Source organism: Macaca nemestrina, chromosome 1, assembly GCF_043159975.1.
Source record: "Macaca nemestrina isolate mMacNem1 chromosome 1, mMacNem.hap1, whole genome shotgun sequence".
Taxonomy (NCBI): domain Eukaryota; kingdom Metazoa; phylum Chordata; class Mammalia; order Primates; family Cercopithecidae; genus Macaca; species Macaca nemestrina.
In genome coordinates, this window is record NC_092125.1 from 190107958 (window position 1) to 190124339 (window position 16382).

General features: G+C 57.5%; 1 protein-coding gene across 18 annotated transcripts in view; it reads right to left on the reverse strand.

Moving 5' to 3' along the window:
* Positions 1 to 16382, reverse strand: part of LOC105494887 (protein tyrosine phosphatase receptor type F) — a 93423-nt gene that overhangs the window by 15802 nt on the left and 61239 nt on the right. For 7 of the 18 annotated variants that reach the window (XM_011763845.3, XM_071094503.1, XM_071094496.1 and 4 more), the window contains 12 exons: positions 16197 to 16333; positions 15536 to 15680; positions 9927 to 10232; positions 9067 to 9260; positions 5897 to 5923; positions 4466 to 4583; positions 3810 to 4388; positions 3000 to 3097; positions 2561 to 2814; positions 2382 to 2475; positions 1562 to 1780; positions 1046 to 1200 (listed from right to left, as the gene is read on the reverse strand). In XM_011763845.3, coding sequence (XP_011762147.2) covers positions 1046 to 1200; positions 1562 to 1780; positions 2382 to 2475; positions 2561 to 2814; positions 3000 to 3097; positions 3810 to 4388; positions 4466 to 4583; positions 5897 to 5923; positions 9067 to 9260; positions 9927 to 10232; positions 15536 to 15680; positions 16197 to 16333 — 2326 coding nt within the window. The remainder of the gene's footprint in view (positions 1 to 1045; positions 1201 to 1561; positions 1781 to 2381; positions 2476 to 2560; positions 2815 to 2999; positions 3098 to 3809; positions 4389 to 4465; positions 4584 to 5896; positions 5924 to 9066; positions 9261 to 9926; positions 10233 to 15535; positions 15681 to 16196; positions 16334 to 16382) is intronic. The other 11 variants (XM_011763848.3, XM_011763844.2, XM_071094501.1 and 8 more) reach the window with 6 other exon arrangements.

Genomic DNA, 16382 nt, shown 5'->3' on the forward strand with positions numbered 1-16382 from the left:
CACTCCTGCATGGTGCAGAGATGTGCTCAGACACACAGACTAGCGTATCTTCATGTGCCAGGTGCTCACTGACATGCCTGTGGGCTCAGCCCAGTGCTGGGGGCTGAAGGCTTGGCACACAGGACCAGCTGCATTTGCAGTGGAGCATCACAGGGGACAGATGTGGGGCTGTGCAAGGAAGGGGTTGGGGCCAGGCAAGGTCTTGTAGGCAGCAGAGCATGGACTTGAGTCCTGAATGATGAGGTTGCTGTTGCCAGGTGGGCAGGGGGAGGGAGATCCGCAGAGGGCACACCCTGTGTGGGCCTGAGCACTGAATGAGTTCAGTGTCACAGTGTCAGGAGTGTGGTGGGGTCAGATTAGCCAGGTGTTTGGCTGTCAGGCTAAAGAGGCTGGGCTTTATGTGGGGAGCCACCAAAAGGTTTCAAACTGAGAGTGACAAAGTTAAATCTCTGGAAATCCCTTTCAGGCTGGAAGGTGCACGGATAGGAAGGGAGACTCCTAGGGCAGGTAGTTGCCGCTTCTGATAGAACTGAGTGGGAAAGATACACTGAGGCTGAGGCGGCTGCAGATGGCACGGGCACAGCAGGCCATCAGTCACGTCTGTTAATGAGCATCCATGATTGACCTCTCTCGGCCTAAGCAGGAGAGCGGGGCTGGGGAATCATCCAGGAATGCTGGCAGAAGGAAAGGACTCGAGGTAGGAGCTCAGGAGACGGCAGTGTCTTAAAACTGAAGAGGAGACGGACACACTCTTATCCACAGAAACACAGACAGACAGACACGCCAGGGATGCACATGGGACAACCTTCTGAGGCTTTAGCTCGTCACGCCCAGGCTGCCACAGAGGCTCCCTCACCTAATAGATGCAGGCCTGCAGATGCAGGTAGGCACACACACTGCTCCTAGCCTTCCTGCCTTCCTGCTGAGCCTGAGGCCCAGGGTCCAGGATGCAAGGCTGCACATTCTCCACAGGCACAACGCCCAGAGAGGGCCTGAAAGGCGAGGGGCAGGTGGCCATTCCCGGAGCTCTGAGGGCAGTGCTTACCTTTTGAACAGGAGGATGGCGATGACAATGAGGATGATGAGGATGACTGCCAGCACGGGACCTGTCACCCACAGCATCTCCGGCTCCTCCTGCTGCTGGGCTGGTGTCACCTGGACCACGATCTCATCCGAGTAGGGGCTGGATGCATAGCGCTTCTGTGGCCCGGTGGAGAACAGTAGGCTGTGAGCTCAGTGTGAGACCCCCCAACCCTCTGCCTATCAATCCTGGAGAAAGGGCTCTGGGTCTGGGTTACACTGGGCCTGGTCTCCCAGATCCTACAAGGTGGACCTGGCAGGACTGGGTCCCTGGAGCCACATTAGGTCTGGCCTCTGGGTCCCAGGGCCGCGTCCCAGGATCCCTGGGACAGGTCTTGGGTCTTTAGTGCTGCCCCAGGCCAGGGATCTTGTAGCCCCCAGACTGATAAAGACCTGGGGTCTTGTGGTGTTTGAGACTGGCCTAGTCTCAGGCCAGGCCAGGGGGATCAGGGTGCTGAGAGCCAAGCCAGCTCAGGCAGACCTGGTCCATGGGTTCCTTCAAGGAGGCAAGCACAAAGCATTGGTAGCTCAGGTCCGGAGACAGGGGCCGGTTGTAGAAGCCCCGGTAGTTCTTCTTGTCCCCCAAGGTGAAGGTCTTGGGGAGCACATCCAGTTGAGCAGCCACATATGGCTTCAGACGCTCTGCCTGCCGCCGCCGCCGCCGCTGCTCCTCTCCGCCCTGCTCGATGGCTTCCAGAAGCTGGCAGAGCAGAGCACAGGGGTCACGCGGGGCCTTGGAGCATGCTGGCCGGCCTGGGATGTCAGCTCCCTGGGCTGAGATCAATGCTCACCTGCCGTGTAAGGGTCCACACCTGCCCAACCCACTGCCCCTACAGAGTAATGGATACCACGAAGCCACTCCTCCCCACCAGCCCATGAGAAGAAGCCCTGTGGGTAAGCTGCCCCACCCTAACCAGGCTGTTTCCACACTAGCTGAGAAAGGACTAAAGGGTTTCAAAATTTCAGGGACTCCTGGCTCTGGGGCTCACTGAGCCCTCCATGGCTTCTAGATCGGCGAGGCTCTGCAGTGTCTACAGGGCTTGCCATTCTCTAGACCTGCAGAGGCATCTCCACGACGCCCCACCCCAGGGATTCTTCATAAGCCCTCTGGGAGTTCTGTGAATATTCCCAGACAGTTTCCTCAAAGTCCCTCTCTCCAGAGAGGGGCAGGCTGCCAGCCAGGAGAGAGATTTCAATTTGGGAAGTGAATCTGAGAGTCACTGGGACAGTGCTCAGGGCAGGAAGAACACAGTCGACCACTGCAATGGGGCTGTCAGTGTCCCCATCCCCTCCCCAGGTACCTCGTCCAGCTCCAGTTCCTCGGGTGTGCTCCATCTTGGCGCCAGCATGCTCCCACCCACACGGTCAATGGGTACCACCACGATGTAGAACCACCTGGGTGGGCAGGGCAGGAATCACGACTGTCACTGCCGGTCACCTCCAGCCCTGCCCTACCTCCCCCAACACCTTGTGTGCATACCTGACAAGCGAGGGGTCCTGCACATGGGGCATGGAGAGGGCAAAACGGCCGTCCTCTATGTAGGCAGAGGCGGGCAGCGGCTTGTGTGGCAGGAGGTCGGGGGCCGTGCGGATGGACACCAGGTGCTGCAGCCCCCCTGCGCTGCTGCCACGGTTCATCAGCACAAACGAGTACTCCGTGTTGGGCTGCAGGTCAGCGATCAGCTTTCGCATTGAGTGCCCGTCCACCTCCACACTCTGCCCATTGTACAGAATCTGTGGGGGATGGGAGGGGCAATGCCTTTGGGTGAGGTTCCCTACCACGGGCTGCAAGGCACAGTGCACAGATACACAACCACAGTCCTGCTCCATAGCCAGATGCACATGGGTTAGGACTGGAAAGACAGCACCCAGCAGGCCTGTGTGTGTGCCAGGCTCAGCTGGCTGTGGCCCTTACTCACCTTAAAGGGCACAGCTGACTTATAGGAGTCGGGGACCTCCCAGCTGAGCAGCACAGATGTCTTCATTGCAGCCGCCACCCGGAAGTTCTTGGCAAACACTGCAGAGACATAGGGAGAGAGTCAGCTCCACTGGGTATGAGGTGGGGTGAATGCGCTGGAAGGGTGGAAGGTGAATGGCCAGGATGAGATACTGGTTGGGGAATGGGGGGTTGAAGGATGGCTGCAGAGTACCAAGCGCCCCACTCCCAGCCAGCTTCAAACGGCACAGTTGAACTCCCAGCCCAAGCTCTTCCACAGCGAGCACCAAACAGGGTGGGGGATGCCACGGCAACCAGGGTCAGGATCTCCAGAAACACGAGTGTAAAAACTTGAGCCGATGGACACCAGGCCAGAGTGATCAGAGGTCAGTGGGTTTCGGTCATGAGAACCACGTGGCCACACACCAGAGCGTGGTAGAGCATGTTCACTAGAGGTCGGAGGGTCATGGCCCCAAGAGATTAGTGTCACACAACAAAGGTCAGGAGGTTGCACACCCAAGAACAGTGACACAGTCAAAAGAGATCAGTGGGTCAAGGTCATGAGAGATCAGAAGGTCACATAGCAGAGGTCAGTAGGTCAAAGACAGCAGAGATCAGGCACCAACAATGTGGTGCCCATTCACTAGAGGTTAGTGGTCACGGTCATGAGAGATTGGAGGTCACACACCAGAGGCTGGTGGATCACAGTCGCCAGAGGTCAGTGGCTCAAGGAGAGCAGAGACCCCCAGATGCAGCCATGCTTGGGAAAGGCTGCCATGTCCACAGCACACACCTTGCTCCACCGGCATGGTCCGGGACTGGATGCTGGGGCTGAGTGGGCCAGAGCCTTTGCTGGTCCATGCGCGGACCTTGATGTCATAAGTGGTGTCTGGCTTGAGGCCAGAAAGGGTAAAGTGGGTGTCTGTCGTGACGTTCTGCAGTTCCTGCTGGCTGTTGATGTCTCGGAACACCACGGTGTAGCTGACGATGCGCCCATTCCTCTCTGCCAGCACTGGCGGGTCCCAGGCCAGTTCTGTGGTAGATGTGGTCAGTCCTGTCACACGCAGGTTTTGGGGAAAGCCGCTGGGTAGGTCCTCGGGGGTCCTGATCTCCTTCTGGAACTCCTCACCCAGGCCAGCCCGGTTCCTGGCAGCAAGTCGGAAGATGTAGGTGGTCCCCTTGTGCAGGCCGGTGACTGTGAAGTGCTGGTCATCCTTGCCGAAATCGATAGTGTTGGGCCGCGCCTCGTCAGCCCGGCAGTACTGCAGCCGGTAGCCCAGCAGCTCACCAGGCAGCTCCTTGGGTGGGTGCCACTGGAGCAGCGCAGTGTTCATGGCCGTGGTGCTGACCATCACAGTGGGCCGGCCTGGGACTGAAGGACCACAGGGTGGGCTCTGGCGCTGCCCTCCCGCTGCCCCACCCTCAGGTCTGTCCTGACCCCTCACTCACCTGCGCCCGTTGTAGTAACAATTTTGGGCTTGCTGCGGGCACCATCCCCCTTGGTGGTATAGGCAGCGACAGTAATGGAGTAGGTGGTCTCTGGGGTCAGGCCGCTGATAGTGGTTTCCTGAGGGAGGAGGAGGGGTCTGTTCCCATCACAAGAATGCAGGGAGAGGCCAGACCTTGTCAGGGACCTCAGGACCCTAGCCTGAGGGAAGCCCCTGGGCACACAAGGCCACGGGTTGTGGAAGGTGGGGCTGTACAATGGTGGCCTCTGCTGGAGGGGAAGCAGGTAGGTAGGATGCAGGCCTGGGAGGATCCCGCCCATCCCAGAAGCCGCCCGCCTGGGGCAGACAGCTCATCATTGCTTTCAGACAAGAACAAAGGGCCAGACTGTTTCCCTCACTCCATTGTGCTGTGAACGTAGACTGAGGATGTAAACAGGGCATAGCCTCGCACACACCCAGCACCTTGCATGGCTCCTGACACCCACACGCACACAGCCTACAGCTCCTGTGTAAGCAGGCATAAGGTCGCGTGTGGACACCAGTGCATGCATGCACACACAGAGCAAGGTGGTGGGGGGGGTTAAGGTGCCATCCTATAGGACCCAGTCAGGACTCTGCTGCCTCCATATAGGCCACTAACTCTGAGAATGTCTATACCCTGCGATACCTCTTGAGAAAGGCGGGGGAGGGGCCAGGAGAATAAGAAAACCTCCACACCTGGGGAACTGGTTTCCACGTCTGTTCCCAGTGATGCCTGAGATAGCAGCCAGGGCAATGTCCTCCCACCTTGGCAGACCCTGCCCATATACCCATCTGCAGCAAAGGTATCATCTCTGGACATGCGGAGAAACACCATGGGAGGTCAAGCCACACCACACAGAAGAGTGGGAAGCAGGGCAGGGACCAACGTGCAGTGGGAACAGAGCCGTCACCAACCCTGGTATCCCTCCAGCTCTGGCCTTGAGTGGGGCCCCTGCAGCTGCCACCACCCCCTCATGGGCCCCGTCTGCCTCAGCTGGAGGGTCTCCCAGGGCTGGGGCTCCAGAATGCACCAATGCCAGAACCCGACTCTCCAGACTGCCCTCCCAGCCTGGGCCCTAAAGCAGGTGATTTTTCACTCAGGGATCAATAAGGCCTAACGATCAGGATCGGATTTAACTCCATCCCTGTCTGGCCCGAGCAGGGGCCGGGCCCTGGTCGATCATGAACACTGGCCTCAAATTGCTGCTCGACAGGCAAGTAGTAAGGATTAGAGGAAATGCCAATTGCTGCTCAGCTCAGTGCTCGTGTCTGAACATCAGTTTTCTCCGGATGTGGCTGGAGCCCCGTGGATCTTGGCAGCGCAGGCTGGTAGGAAAGGAGGGAGAGGGGGAGTGTCCCACGAGCCCAGCTTGACCCATGTCTTGTCCGCGTTCGCACACCTGTTACTTACATAGTCCTCGGACTCCTCTGGCCGCCACTGACCGCGGGAGAGGGAGAGAAAGGGAGACAGGATGGTGAAGGACTCTGACCTGGAGAGGCCCTTGGTCTGGAAGGGACCTGGCCCAGGGAGGACAGAGGGAGGGCTTTTGGGCCTCGAAGTACCCATGGGGGTAGCACCCCAGGACAACTCCCAGTTCAAAGATTTGAATACCTGCCTCACTGAGCACCAACTGTGTGCGCCAGGGCTGGGCTGAGGAGGGTAGAGAGACTACGAGGGCAGGCAGCCTACAGGGAGAGGACCTGCTGACAGAGGGGCCTAAGAACACAAAGCAGCTACAGATGCTTTGACAATTTTGGGCTTGCTGGGAGGCAGAGGCTGTCAGACAAGGAGGGTGGGTTCAACAGCTCAGGCTGAGGGGAAGGAAGACACTGAGGGGCGAATGGGGTGCCCGTATGCCCTGGTTTGCCTTGGACAGTCCTGGCCTGTGCTTGTTGCCATGGAATGACTATTCAGTGTCTCGTTCCACCCCTCAAGGCATCCCAGATGTAATCATACATTATACAATCACCCCAGGCATGAGAAGCATCCCACAACAGTAAGAGCTGGGGGTGAACAGGGCACGTGGCTAGGGTGAGCCCAAGGGCAAGCCAGTCAGCAAGACTATGAAGGCTGCAAGTGACAAGCTCAGAGCCTGGGCTGTAGCCCACAGGCACCGGAAACCACCTATACCTGTACCTTCCTCAGGGTGTCTGAGAATCAAGGTAGGAAGGAATGTTTCGAGGCTGGCAGTGTTGTGGGCCTTTGGTGCATGTAGATATTCTAGATGGACAGGTGGAGGGACTGTGAGGTCTCCATTCCGAGGCCCCATGAAACATCACAGGGAGATGGTCCAGGACGTCTCCAAGCCGGAGGGTTAGGTCCTCCAGCCCAAGCACCCCCACAGTGCCGGTCTGGCCTCTGTCCACTGGCCTCCATGCCAAGTGGCCTAAGTTCCTCCTGTCCTGGGACACTCTGTTGGAAAATCCTTGCAAGAAGCATGGAACAGAATATGAGATGAGGCTCTGGACAGGTCCTTAGTGCATGGCCACTTTATAGGGTGTGGCTGGGCCCACCTCAATTCCAATCTCCTTGCCTGGGGGGAGATTGGGGCTGTCCCAACGCTAGAGGCAGAGCAAGAAAGAAGAGAAAGAAAGAAGGGAAAGGCAGAGGATGAAATCAAGCAGAGATGAAGGGAAGGAGTCAGAGGAAAGGCAGGGGGAGGAGGGAAGAAAGGAGAAGAGAGAAGAGAATGAGCAAGACAAAAAACAGAGACTCCAAGAAAAACAGAGAAATGAAGGCCATGAGAGGGGAAAAAGGGAAGCAGGGAGATGGTATCAGACATAAAGGGAGACGGGTCTGGCTCCACACTTCCGGGGTGGGGGTGGGAACACGCACCACATAGTTCTTTCAGGCCTGATGGGGACCCTGAGCTGAGCAGATGGTGCTGTTGGGTGAAGGACAGAATGTGGTGCCCTTGATGGAAGCGCAGGGACAGCTGGGCCCTGTGGCCAGGCTCAGGACCAGGCCCCATCTGCTCTCCCACTGGCGAGGAACAGAATGACCCAGTCCCGAGAGGGCTACGGGGCAGGCCTTCTTCTTCAGGGTCCTCCGGGAGCCCAGACTTGGGTTACCTCCCACGATGGGATGTCTGAGGCTTTTATAGTCTCAGTGTCCCTGAGCCTCTGGTCCAGTTCCCTTCTGAACCTCTTGGGACCAGAAGGGGGTACTTGAAGTGGCTTCTCTGGAACTCCACTGGCCCCTCACAGAGGAGGGGGAAGCCCATTCCTGGGATGTTTCTGGGTAGGTGTGTTCACTGAGGCTCCACGAGGAGCCCTCAGCCTGCCCCAGGAATGCAGGTGGGTGCACATGCCCGCCTCCTCCACCCGGATGCCTTAGCACTGGGCAGGCTAAGAGGCGGAAGAGAGCACCCTTTGGGCAGAAAGAATTTTGCTTCAGATGGCTGAACCCAGCTGGAGGGGTGAGCCTCCTGTCTGTGTGGGTGACCCCACCCCTCTGCACAGCGTGTACAGCATCGAGTGGTACACGCACCCCTGCTCTCTGCCCAGGCAGGGGTAAGAGGCTGGACGGGGATGGGTGTGTGGGTCCCTCCCAGGCCCTGCTCCTGGATGGGGAGACCTTGAGAGCACCACACCAGGTGCTGTGACTCTCCAGCAGGGTCTTTTGGGAGGGGGCTCATGATAGCAACTGCAGCCCTTTCCTAGGGGTCCACAGACATGGCTTCTTATCCAAGTGTAGCCACCTACTTGCTGAATAATTCCGTACCACTCTCATAACCTCCTAGCATTCCAAGTTCTTCATCTGAATAGCAACCAGTGTTCAGAATACCCCAGGGAGCTCACCCCAAGCTCCAGAGCAGGACCATCCTCCCAGGAAGACAGACGCACACAGAGGAAGGTGTGAGGCTGGCCAGCAGGCCTAGCCCTTGAGGGTGAACATCAGGGGCTGAACCATTCCCTGTGGGGCCAGGAGCAGGGCAACACCGTGCTTGGCTACTCACAGAGCTCGGCAGCAGCCACAGACCTGTGGCCGCCAGTGGGGTAAGACAGCCCCGGAGCACTCTCTCTACCCTTTGTGTGGGAGGAGTGGATGCCAGCCCAGCACTGTTTAGGGAGAAGGCGCATCTCAAAATCCCAGCCTGGTGGGGCAGGGTGGCTCACATCTGTAATCTCAGCACTTTGGGAGACTGAGGCAGACGGATCACTTGAGGTCAGGAGTTCGAGACCAGCCTGGCCAACATGGTGAAACCCTGTATCTACTAAAAGTACAAAAATTAGCCGGGCGTGGTGGCAGGTGCCTGTAATCCCAGCTACGCAGGAGGCTGAGGAAGGAAAATTGCTTGAACCCAGGAAGCACTCCAGAGTTGACAAGAGCGAAGCTCCATCACACACACACACACACACACACACACACACACACACACACACACACACACACACGCACCAAAAAAACCCCAGCCTAATCCCTGATGCTGCAAAGCATCTCGGGTCTCACAACCAAGGAAAGGCAGTCACAGCACTGCTGAGGGCAAGCAGGGGAAGAGGGTATCTGGGCCCCAAATGGGAGCTTGTGCATGCTGGTCTGTGCTCACCCTGCCACCCCACCCCCACCCAATGCTGCACCTGGGCCTCGGCTAGCATGACGTCTTGGATGATGGGGAGTCCACGGGGCTCGCCATTCTCCAGCCGCACGTAGGTGACCTGGTAGCCGCGGATCTGGCCATGCTGCTTGCTGGGGACAGGCAGCTTCCAGTAGACATGCACAGCTGTAGAGTTCAGTGGCTCCACCTCCACCTTCCGCGGAGGCCCGCTGGGCACTGGGGGTCAGGTAGAGAAGGAAGTCAGGCCTGGAGGTATCGACCCTGGCACAGGTGGGCACAGCAAACTCGAGGGTCCTGCCTCAGCACCCCACTCCCCCAGGAAAGGCCCTGATATAGGTTCCTTAGATCATCTGTCCCTGGTGAGGCACAAAGAAGGCTCCCTCTGCCCGCCGCAGGTAAGAGCCCAGGACTGGCCCTGCTCACCCCTTTGGCCCAGGCCTGTCACTTGGTGGGTAGGGTCGACATGGGGGAACAGGTAGAGGTGGGACACCAGGTCTTTGACCACCCTCAGTCAGCACAACCTGTCCTGACTCTTCCTAGGCCTCAAATCACACCAATGTCTGGCCAACGCGGAGTCTTGCTGATTCTACTCTGAGTATCTTTTACACCAGTCTTCCCAATCTTGACCTTTCAAATCTTAGACGGGGCTGCTTCTCCCATCTTAGCCTGTGAAGACTTCAGCTCCTTTGGAGACAGCCCCAAAGGCTAGGGTTTGGGCCTAAGTTATCCCATAAGTGACATCCCCCCACTCTGGGCCATTAAGCCTGAACCAGAAAGATGAGTCGACCTGGGCCTGTGTTAGGGAAAGGAAGGCCCTGGGGTGCTTGGCGGGTGGTGTCTGAGGCAGGACTCCTCCCCTCCCACCCCGGTGGCACTGCCTACCGTCCTCATCGGTGCGCACCAGCACCGGGCTGCTCTCGGGGCCGGGGCCCACATCTGTGTGTGCCCGCACCCACACCCGATACTCCGTCCACTTCTCCAGGCCCACCAGGTCCCAGCTGGAGTGCTCGCGGCTGATGCCATCCACCACATGCCGCCTGCGGTCCTCGCCGTCCACCGCCTCGTAGGCCACGGAGTACTGGGTGATAATGCCGTTGCGGCTGTCGGCAGGCGGCGGGACCCAACTTACCCGGACCGTGGTGGAGCCCGTGCTCACACACATCACCTTCTGGGGAGGGGCGGAGGGGGCTGGGGAAGACAAATGGGGGGGAAGCAAGCAGATGGAGGGTGGGGATCACAGGCACAATGACTGAGTCACAGTGGACTGGAGACTCACCCGGGCAGGCTACCCCTCAGGTGCTGAAATGGCCATCCCAGGGTCCCTCCAGGCAGGCTGCTGCCACTCTCGCCAAGGACGCCTGACTCCCTCTGACCTGCCTCCCTCTCTCTCCCTCCCTCTCTCACACACGCACGGTGATACACACACAGTATCGCACACACTGACTCTCACACAGCCTCACACACATAGTCTCTGTGCCTCTCCACACACAGCGTCCCTCACAGTCTCAGTGCTTCACACACGCCTCTCACATAGTCACACACAGGGTGTCTCATACATATACTTGGAGTATCAGTGTCTCTCACACAGACTCACACATACACAGAGTATCACACACCCATAGCATCTTGGTGTCTCACACACGGCATCTGACACACAGTCTCTCACACAATGACTTCCAGTTCTGACAGAGCTTCGAGTTCTCTCACACGGGGTCTCTCCCACACATGTGCTGCCTCACACAACACATACACGATATCAGATACACACAAGCACGTGGCCATCCCACCGCCACCCACACACACAGGTCACATATGGAGAACTGCTTCATGCCCACTGTGCCGCACAGTTCTGCCCTTCTGAGGAAGAGGGGCCGCAGTGGCCCTTTTGGCATAAGGCAGCCTTCACCTGTACCTGCCTGGAAATGGTCTCTTTGTCAGTGCCACAGGTAATCACCAACTGGAGACTGGACACGAAGGCCAATGGCCCCTGGGGTTTGGAGAAAAAGTACCCAACAGAGGTGCCCTCACTCAATAGCCTCCTTGGGAATTAGGAGGCAGACATGTGTCTCCTTGTGTCCAGTGATGTGTCCAGACTCCACGCCCACCGAGGACTCTGCTGAAATGCACAGGTTTCCTCTTCAAGTTCTGTCACCACCCCCTGCCATGAGGACTTCGGCAGCCCCCTGACCCACTGCCCCAGAGCCCCTCATCTCCAGGACTTTCTCCTCCCCTACACAGCTGTGGTTATGCCCTGGAGGCTGCCAGTACTGGGGATGGCCCTCCCTCCAGAATCACGGGCTCTAACATCCCCTCGCAGACCCTACCCCCTTGTCCTTGCTCAGTCACTCCAGGTCCCGGGCACTGCGCCTGCTCGCCAGCTCCTCGGGATGCCTGTCTGTCAACCTTGTCCTTCCTACCCTCCATGTTCAGCTTCCACAGTCCACCACCTACCACACTCTCACCAATATCGCACAGTTCCTCACCTCCTGATCTTTCCATGCTCCTTCCTGGCCTGTGCCAAGCGCTAGATGAATCCAACTCTCCCCCGCCTTCTCTACAGCAGCACTGGGGCAGGCTGGCGTCCTATGCACATGTCCCCAGAGGCCTCATCCTCCAGGACCCTTTATGCTACCTATTTCTGCCTCCTGCCTGGCTCGCTCTGCCACCTCACACAAAACACAGTCCCCCTCCTCCACGCTCCGCAGACCTCCAGCTCCCTTTTCCTGCCTCCTCTTGGCACATGACTATGTCTCCCACTCCGCAGAGAAGACTGGACTTTCACAGCAGCTCTCTCCCTCTCTTGCTACAACCCCCCACTCTACTTGCATCTGCAGTGATTCTCTCCTTTCCACCCATGAGAATGGAGAGTTGAGCCACCCTGTCCAAGGCTAAGCTCTCCCACCACCAATGCTGTGCCCCTTCTCTCCACCTCCCGAGGCTCCACCAGTTATCCCTTTTCCATGGTTTCTTTTTTTCCTACTGACTGTTTCCAATAGCATTTAAATATGCTTGAGATTTTCCCATCTTAAAAGAAAAATCTCAGCCCGGGTGCGGTGGCTCACGCCTGTAATCCCAGCACTTTGAGAGGCCAAGGCAGATGGATCACCTGAGGTCAGAAATTCATATTCCTAGGCCGATCAACATGGTGAAACCCCGTCTCTACTAAAAATACAAAAATTAGCTGGGCATGGTGGTGGGCACACCTACAATCTCAGCTACTCAGGAGGCTGAGGCAGGAGAATCACCTGAATCCGGGAGGCGGACGGAGGTTGCAATGAGCCAAGATCGTGCCATTGTACTCCAGCCTGGGAGACGGAGCGACACTTTGTACTTTGTCTCAAAAAAAAAAAAAAAAAAAAAAAAAAGAAAGAAAGAAAGAAAGAAAAATCCCACCCTCAGCCCCACAGCCCTCTCTAGCCATAATGGTCCCCTCGTTCAGAGCTACACTTTCTGGCAACATCTGGGCTTGCTGCCTCCACATCCTCAGCACCCACACAGTCCTCATGAAACACCCACCAGCTTTCGTCCTACCATGCACCAAGCTTCGTCTCCAGGGCCACTCCTCCACGTTGCTTGGTCCAACAGGTACTCCTGACCACTCAGCAGCATCTTGTCTACTTCTTGAAACTTTCTCTCCTTCCAATCTCCAAGTCGCTCCCCTCCCCTGATTTCCTCTCATCTGCAGTCTTTCTTCTCAGGGTCCTTCAGCTCCGGCCCAGCCCTGGATTCCCACAGCATGCTGAACTCTGCCATGTGGATGGCACATGGCATCTTGAACTTGGGTGTCTGAGACCAGCTGCAGTCTTCACACCTGCCTCTGCCCCATTTTCCATCCTGCGCCAGCACCACCCGCCTCCCAGGTTAACACACCAGAAACAAGATTCACCTCCATTTCCCTCCTCTCTGGGCCCCTATTCATAACCCATCACCGAGTCTGACCAGTCAGCATCCCTGACAGTTCTCAGATCCACCACCACCATCTCACCTGGGCCACCATCTTTTCCCCGGACCGCTTCAAAGCCTCCTAACTGGTCTCTGCTTCCTCGCAGGCTGCCCTGTCCATTCTCACAGAGCAGCCAGAGTCAGCCCTCCTGCCTACCCTGTGTCCCCAAGGCCCTGCCATAGCTCCGGCAGCTACTGCAACCACACTGGCCTGCTGCTTACCCAGTGACCATAACCACGAGCCTTGCAGCTGGAGGGCCTTCAGGCCTGCAGACTCTCCCCAAGGCCTGTGTGCTCCCTGCTCCTGTTCATTTACTAGTTGGCTCCCACTCTTCCTTCAGGCCTTGGGGAAGTGTCACTTCCCCAAGGCAACCCTTTTTGACCCCTCAGATCAAAGGAGGTTTCATCATCTCTCCAACCTGTCTCTTCCATCCTACCTTTTCTTTTGAGACGGATTTTCACTCTTGCTGCCCAGGCAGGAGTGCAATGGCGCAATCTCGGCTCACCGCAACCTCCCCCTCCCAGTTCAAGCAATTCTCCTGCCTCAGCCTCCCGAGTAGCTGGGATTACAGTCATGTGGCACCATGCCCAGCTTATTTTGTATTTTTTAGTAGAGACGGAGCCTTTCTATGTTGGTCAGGCTGGTATCGAACTCCCGAGCTTAGATGATCTACCCTCCTCGGACTCCCAACGTGCCAGGATTACAGGCGTGAGCCACCACGCCCGCTCTTCCATCCTACTTTACACAAATGTCATTAAAAGCTCATTTGGAGGTCAGGTGTGGTGGCTCATGCCTGTAATCCTGGCACTTTGGGAGCGCTCTGCGGAGGCCGAGGTGGGCGGATCACCTGAGGTCAGGAGTTAGAGACCAGCCTGGCCAACATGGTGAAACTGTCTTTACTAAAAATACAAAAATTAGCCAGGCGAGGTAGTGGTCGCCTGCAATCCCACCTACTCGGGAGGCTAACGCAGGAGCATCACTTGACCCCAGCAGGCAGAGGTTGCAGTGAGCCGAGATGATGCCATTGTTCTCCAGCCTGGGTGACAAGAGCAAAACTCCGTCTTGAAAAATAAAATAAAAAAGCTCATTTGGGTAATTACAGGTGCAATGTCTGTCTGCCCTGCTGGAATGCGGGATCCCCATGGGCAGACGCCATGTGTCTGGTCATGCTGCCAGCCCTGTACTGTGCATTGGGCCTGGCCCCCAGCTGGAGCACAGCAGGTGCTTCTGGAATGAATCCATGAACACAAGGTCACACACAGCCTCGTGACATCACTGGTACATGCACATTGTCCCACTTCGTAAGAACCACTTCAGACACTGCCATGCTTATGGTCATCACATGGCCACATCAGATGTGGTCACCATCTCAATTCCACAATGCTACCCAGCCACAGTTACATCCGTGACACCCTATCACACAGAGCCTCACACAGCAGCTGACTGTGGCTGTGTGACCACACACAGGCCACCCAGCAGCAACCACAGAGTCACCCACACAGTCTACTCTCTGGGGGCTACCGAGACCCACAAACACGGTCACAGGGTCAGGCCACAGAGTCACCCACAAAGACAAGGGTCATGCCCAAGATCCACCGACACACATACACACGTGCTGCACAGCCAGCTGGTCAGGTATGGTCACACTCACACTCATGGGCAATGCCACTCCCACAGCTGCAGCATCGGAGTCTCACACACGCAGAATATAGTAACACACAACACCAGAGTCATCACACACACAGCCTTGCAGACAGTCCCCTGCATGGCCACATGGTTACAATTCAATGCCCACGTGGGCAGGCTGGGTCACATGGCCGCATTTTCAGACCTGTCCCCAAGTGCAGTCAGCTGAGGGTGATCACATGACTCCCAGGTAACTTTTATTGGGGGTATGAGGAAGGGAATGTGGGTGATGGGGAAATGAGACGCGGGGCCATGGGGAGGAGAAACAGCCACCAAAGCAGGTCTGGGACGCAGCAGACCCACCAAGGATGGCCCATCAGCTAGTGTGACCAGCACAGAGTGGGGATGGAGATGAGGCACAGACACAAAACTTACCTGGGCAGCATGTGGGGCATGGGCGGGAGGAGGGGCAGGAGGCTGGGTAGGGAGCAGGGAGGGCAGCAGCCGCCTGGACTGGACAGATTGGGAGGCACTTACCTGGCCCTCTCCCGAGGCCCAAAATCAGAGCCCAGGCCAGAGTCCGGTTTGGCTAGCAGACCTGACCACCCACCCGCCTGGCTGAGGGGGAAGGGTGTGTGTGTGTGTGTGTGTGTGGTGTGTGTGTGGTGTGTGTGTGTGTGTGTGTGTGTGAGATCAGAGCCCAGGCCAGAGTCCGGTTTGGCTAGCAGACCTGACCAGCCTGGTTGAGGGGGAAGGGGGTGTGCGTGTGTGTGTGTGTGTGTGTGTGTGTGTCCCCAGTTTGGCTAGCACACCTGACCACCTACCCGCCTGGTTGAGGGGGAAGTGTGTGTGTGTGTGTGTGTGTGTGTGTGTGTGTCCCCCACCCCAGGTGAAACAGGCAGTGGACTCGGGAGACACTTACTGGACTGTGCTGTGCGGGCCTCAATGGTGGGGGTGAAGACGCCCACCCCCATATCTGAGCGCGCAGCCAGCTGGAAGCGGTAGAGTGTGTCGGGCTTCAGGTCCTCTAGTGTGTAGGAGGAGGTTGGGTCGAAGGTCACCTTGTGCTGGAAGAGCAGGGAGCACTCACTGACAGCTCTGAGCTCAAAGGTCACTCAGAGGTTGTTCCCAACATGGGCTGCAATGTGACACCTCTGGACCCACCATGGCTCCAGGACTGGCTCCACACCATAAGGCCACATGGACCACACAAGCAACTCAGGGCTTAGCCCATGCCACAGGAGCCTCACAGACCACATGGGCCACGGGAGCCACCCGGGACACATGGCTTCTGGGGAACCTTTAAGGCTCTGCCAGTCATGTGAGCCACAGAGCCTAGGAAATTCAAGGCAGACCCTGGGGACTTTGCCCCCAGCAAAGAGTCATACAGCCTGTATGACTCCAGAACCATACAGGCTGTGCAGGCCACATGGCACGCATGCACCACCAAGCCTCCAGCAGAAACCTTACAGGCTGTGCCCACACAAGCCACAGAATCCAGAAAACACCCTCCTGGGGTTAAGCCCATTGCAGACCCTCAGGGACCAGGAGACCCCCTCAGCACTTCTCCGCCCGCTGCACACCTGTTGGTCTTCATCCTCTGCCACCCAGTACACCAGCTCATACATGATGATCCGCTCCTGAGGGGGCAGCAGCCACGAGAGCTGGATCCTGGTGTCCGACTCCACCTCGGCCTGGAAGTCCGCGGGCTGGGCAGGCACTGCAACACCCCACACCAGGCAGGTCAGCCTCATCTGCGTGAGGTCAGG